Source organism: Octopus sinensis, linkage group LG7 (genome assembly GCF_006345805.1).
Source record: "Octopus sinensis linkage group LG7, ASM634580v1, whole genome shotgun sequence".
Lineage (NCBI taxonomy): Eukaryota > Metazoa > Mollusca > Cephalopoda > Octopoda > Octopodidae > Octopus > Octopus sinensis.
In genome coordinates, this window is record NC_043003.1 from 82,274,559 (window position 1) to 82,280,558 (window position 6,000).

General features: G+C 34.1%; 1 protein-coding gene across 1 annotated transcript in view; it reads left to right on the forward strand.

The window, feature by feature from the left end:
• The window catches only part of LOC115214031 (carbonic anhydrase-related protein 10-like), a 613,696-nt gene extending 611,121 nt beyond the window's left edge, over positions 1–2,575 (forward strand). Inside the window, exon 10 of the mRNA XM_029783053.2 lies at positions 1,909–2,575. Within this exon, the coding sequence (XP_029638913.1) occupies positions 1,909–1,937 (29 nt within the window). The 3' untranslated portion in view covers positions 1,938–2,575. The remainder of the gene's footprint in view (positions 1–1,908) is intronic.
• Positions 2,576–6,000: the final 3,425 nt, after the last annotated feature.

Consider the following 6,000-nt stretch of genomic DNA (forward strand, 5'->3'; position numbering starts at 1 on the left):
GTGATATTCGGGGAATGATATGGCTATGGAATTGGACCATCTCTTCGAATCCCCTGGTCTAGTAGTGTTTAATTTAGGAGCCCACGAGCATGCATTCCCCAATGTGGTGGGGCCCCATCCTCTTTGAAAATGATGGCTGGTTGAAGATCATCCAGTTGTGGGGTCACATAGTCGGTCAAAAGATCAAGGTAAGCATTTTCAGAGCTTGATCACTCTGTGAAGTAAAATGGACCAAGGATTCGATTGCGCATCATCCTACACCAGACATTCACCTTTTGTCCACGTCGGGCTACTTCCCTAGTCACATGGGAGTGTTCTTCATATTATGTGTGAAATATGAAAGGTTGCTTCATCACTAAAATGAACTCAGGTGAGGAATATTGCATCAACAGAAATTCGTTCCAGCATGTAAACTGCAAACTCATTTCGTCTTGGTTTATCTTTTTATTCGAGTGCTTGTAAGCGTACAATCAATGTCGAAAGTGGTAGCAGTAGCTGTTTGGTAGCAGTACGTATGAACAATATAGAAGAACTAGCAAAGGCTTGTCTTATACGATCAATGTTTTCCCCAGATAATGGACGGATTATAACCACTAGGAAGTGGCTGAGTGGGTGACATGTTGAGCCTCTACAGCTCACTATAGGTCTTAATGGAATACCACCCTTGTGAATCTAATGTATACCGTACATGTGCGGTAGTTTACTGTAGTGTTGAGTCAGTTGTCTGTAAAAGAGAGGATGGAACCAATAAATTGTCTAAAGTCTGTCTACCCTATGTAAAAGGCCTCTCCTAAAAGATACAAAAGATATGCGGCCCATATGACATCGGGGCAGTATTTAAGAGTAATACAACACTTCGCAAATATCTCCTTCGGGTAAAACCACCAATAGAAGAGAATATGACCAAAACCTGCGTGTAGTCCATCCCATTCAACTCTGTTAGGTTATACAAAGCCGAAACATGCCGCCCCCTCAAAATAAGTGTAGAGGAACATCGCAAAGTTGCGACACGATGAGATATTGATAAAATCGGGGATAGCTGATCATGTATGGAACAATGGAGACCCTCCCTGTTAGATGAAGCTAAAATAATAGACAGAGAACACCACTGGAAAATACGAAAACTAAAAGCAGCAGTACATATGCTAGGACACAACCTCCTAAGCAGACCGAATAGCATACGGGAACCGGTATTAAGGAAGGATAGAAAAATATTAAATTTATAAGCCCTAAAATTCACACCATAATTGTCCACGGGCATATGGCGTAGTGTTTAAGAGCGTGGTCTACTAACTCCAAGATTCCGAGTCCGATCCCAGGCAGTGACCTGAATAATAATAATAACAACAATAATAATAACAACAACAACAACATCGAAAAATACCTTAGGAATGAGAACCCAGGTTCGAAATTTCCCCAAGACACCTTATGAAGCCTGGAGGGTATAATAACCGAAACGTTGTGTAAACAAAAAACAATATATCCGTCAAATTTAAATAATGTACATAATTCCTCATCTTTTAAATATAGAATTGTATTTTTGATATTGTAGAAAATTTATGGGCACCTTGTATGTGTGTTTGGGTGCATGCGTGAGCGTGTGTGTCTATACACATACACCCATTAATATCTACGTTTAGTTATATACAGACTGATATATGCAAACTACTGAAATAATATAACATCCAATAAACTTAAGACATATTTTAGGTCAAAATTTAAAGCAAAACGATTTTAAAATTATAATTGAAGCCTTTTTATGAATACTATTATGAATATTTTTTTATGTTATTGTTTAAATCATTCTTACATATGCATATTTTGATGCAATTAATGTTTGCATCTTTGTATAAAGCGAAGTTGCATTTTTCATTCTATTCTAATGTTCTGTTTTTATTTGTTTTCCAGTTAACCCTCTTTATGAAGATCGAGTATAAGCCTTATATAATATGGCGACGGTTCCCTATTAAGCTGTTTACATCTCGCCTCTTTACTCTGCTGCTTCGGCGACCATCCATCTACGCAGTTTTCACTTGTGACCTACACACTCCAGCCAACTCGTCAGAGGAAGGTAGAAAGAAGAGACATGGAAAATATACAGAGGGAAAGTAGTGTGGAAGAATGGAAAACTATAAAGGAGGGTTGCACCACAAAATAACATCTATTCAAATTAAGTATATCCTGCAACAGCTGTCCTTATTTTCTTGAACGATAATCTAACCAAAATGGAGAGTTCTGATACAAACACAAACATAGGGATCTGATATGAGATTTTTCATCTCAAATTTCCTGCCTTTAGAAAGAAAGAGAATTTTATATGAAAAATGATGGGGAGTGAATAATAGCGTAAGAAAGTTCGGTGATTGTGTGTGTCGTTTGGTTGCAAGGGAATAACGAGGAAAACTAGTTTGTTCAATGAACGTAGAATTTAAATTTTTTTTTTTACTTTTTCTTGGTTTCTTAATATTTTCTTTCTTTTTTTTTTTTCGTTTTCGCTCATTCATTTGATTTTTCATGTTGACAATGGTGGGAGAAAATAAGTTGCTGGTTTCGCTTAATTTCTTTTTGTTATCTGGTGGTTAACAAAATATGTCAGAACAGCACTTCATTGGACACTGAGTTGATGAGTTTTCTACATCAGATAGCACAGGACAACACAAGAGAAATAAAGGTAAAAAAATTGCATAGCGCACAGAAAGGAAATCGATTATTGGATTACAGATAGCGAAGTGCAATCATTAGAATCGATAAGTAATCAATAGTGTATGTACATGTCTGGTAGCAATACATAATTATAGTATCAGTACTAATTTTTATGCACCATCATTGATAAAAAGGCTTTTGATATTTTTTCTATCGACATTTCAAATACAAGCTTACACAGATGTATACACGTGTGCAGTTGAAAGCATGAGTTCTGTGGTTTGGCGAGAGATAGTTTAAACTATCTGCTGGTCCGCGTGGGTATAATGTAAATGAAAGACAAGAGAAATTCTAATATCTGACAATACTGTTCTTCGATTGACGAGATTTGTCTTTGTAAAAGAAATCTTACAAGAAGTGCTTCGATTGAACAACGATCGATTTATACAAGAAAGGGTATTAATCAAAAGGTATATTGAATCATAAGTCATAATAAATGTTAGCAATGTATTGGAATAACCCTCTGTAAGCAGCCTATTGTTATTCACCACACGCCATAAAAATAACTAATTTTTTTTTCGATATATGAATTATATTTTCTAAACCTGTAAAATGCTTGTATTTGGACACAATGCAGGAATGCGTCAATATTTATTTAAACATTTCTTTAGATGTAATACATTTCGTTATTCAATTCCCAATGATAGGTCAAGCTAAGAGTTTCTAGCATTAACAGCAAGAGTTTCAGTGTTAACATGAAAGTTTGAAACAGAAAACTGAGTTATCTACACACACTTCAACCCGAAAATAAATAAACAAATATAATTTAAATATGAACGCAAGACATTTTAATCGGGAGAATTTGTCGGCAAATAATAAGTGCAAAGCGTTCACGAAGTGGTGTAAGTTAGTTCATCCGCAAGAATAGGAGATATCAGCTGTTTCGTGCAGGGCCCATCATTGCAAAAGTAATATCTATCACACAGTTTATAGAAAAAAAATACCCAATTTCAACATAGTTTACGAATCTAAAGGAAATATTTCCAGTTCAATTTTTTTTAGATTTCTTTTAACCGGAAATAAATGTATATACTAATTCAATTCTTAATTAGGATAAAACATTTCTTATGTGTCAATTAATGCAGTAAGAAAATGAATACAATCAACATTTCAAGGATGCTACATAATCAAAATAATAAATTTTTTGCGGACGAATTTTAACTACTTCAGTTGTTTTTGGTTTATTTGTATTCAATAAAGTGTTGCATACACACATTTTATACACATTTTGCACACACACGCGCATACCCGTATATCTACATATACACTTGCAACACCAGCTCTTTTGGTGGAGATCATACTATATATGTAAAATGTAGGAGATTTACGTTAGCTGTAAAGTGTAGGAGAGTTACGCAATCGCTATTTCCATTTAATTACGTCACTAGAACATTTGGATAGCTAAAAGCTCCATATTTTCTGATTTCTGTGAAACATGATTATATTATCAATTTATATTACGTTCTTGTAATATTAACATTATATTGAATTATTTCAGTAAGTACTTCTAGAAGTCATTCTCTGGTCTCAATTCTTCCCTGCAACCGCCAAAAAGGCATTTATTCATGAGGAATATTTGCAGCAACCAAATCATAAGTCAGGAGTGGGGTGAGAGCTTCATAGGCACATTTCATTCAACAAACACAATAAACAAAGTAACGAAATATATTTAAATACAATGGGCATTAAATGTAATAGGTAATTGATTTCATATTATTGGATAAGTGGCCTGTAAATGTAAGGAAAAGCAACGGTAACCTCATCTCAACTGAGAATCGAAATGCTTTCAAGGTATTTAGTCGAGCGTGATGATCTCTCTGCTGTCTAATCGCTTAAGAATATGAATATAATTATTGTTGTTGTAATTGTTGATATTATTATTACTACTACTACTACTACTGAGGTCAGCTGGCAGAATCGTTTGCACTCCGGACAAAACGCTTATCGGCATTTCGTCCGTCTGTACTTTCTGAGTTCAAATTTCGCCGAGGCCAACTTTGCCTTTCAGCTTTTCGGGATCGATAAAATAAGTACCAGTTGAGTACTAAGGGTTGAGGCAATCGACTTACACTCTCCCCGAAACTGCTGGTCTTGTGTCAAAATGTGAAACCATTACTACTACTACTACTACTACTACTACTAATACTAATACTACTACTACTACTGCTACTACTACTTCTCATATGCACTCAACTGATTAGAATGCTAGAAAAGAAAAGAATCCTAACATTGAGCTACAAGTAGCCTTAGATGCCAAGAACCTTCCTAAGTACTCTATCTGTACCTATTTTTATTATTGTTATTGTTATTGCTATTATTATTATTATTATTATTATTATTATTATTGTTATTATTATTATTATTATATCATCAAGTGGAGCTGGCAGAGACATTAGCACGCGGGGAAAAGTGCTAAGCGGCATTTCATCCGTCTTCTCATTCTGAGTTCAAATTCTGCCAACGTCGATTTTGCCTCTCATCCTTTAGGGGATCAAGAAAAGAAGTACTAGCTGAGCATTGAAGTCGAAATTTTAGGCTTTGTGCCTATAACAGAAAAGATTATTAATATTTTTATTATTATTATTTTTAGTGTTGGATGAAATTCTGTGCCGTACTCTTTCCAACTCTTTACAAGGTGATTTCAAATCCTGTCATATTCAACTTTGACATTTTACCGTTTCGGGATCAATAAATAAAGTACAATTCAAATACTAGAGTCAATGGCATCGACTAAATCACTTTCTAGAAAATTGGTGGAGTTTTTTAAAAATATTATTAATATTATTATTATTATTATTATTATTATTATTATTATGATTAAATTTTCGTTGTCTATGCATACGAGGTAAAGACTATGAAAGCATTCCGGTGGACTAAAGGAAAACAATTGACACGCATATATATATATATATCTGTGTGTGTGTATGTGTGCATAAGCACAACACATACATATAGGTATATGAAAACAAAGCGTTTCCCTTTTCTTTACTAGGATATAAGCAGATATATGCGTATTTGCGTAAGTATATGAATATATAATATGAATATATATATATATATTATATATATATATATATATATATATATATGTATGTATATATATGTATGTATGTATATGTATATATATATAATATATATATATATATATAATATATATATATATATATATATATATATACATACATAAATGAAGGCGCGTGGCTTCATGATTAGGGCATTTGGCTCACGATTGTAAGGTCGTGAGTTCCATTCCTGGCGAGACATTTAATTTCCGGTTGCTCTAGTCCACTCGGGTGG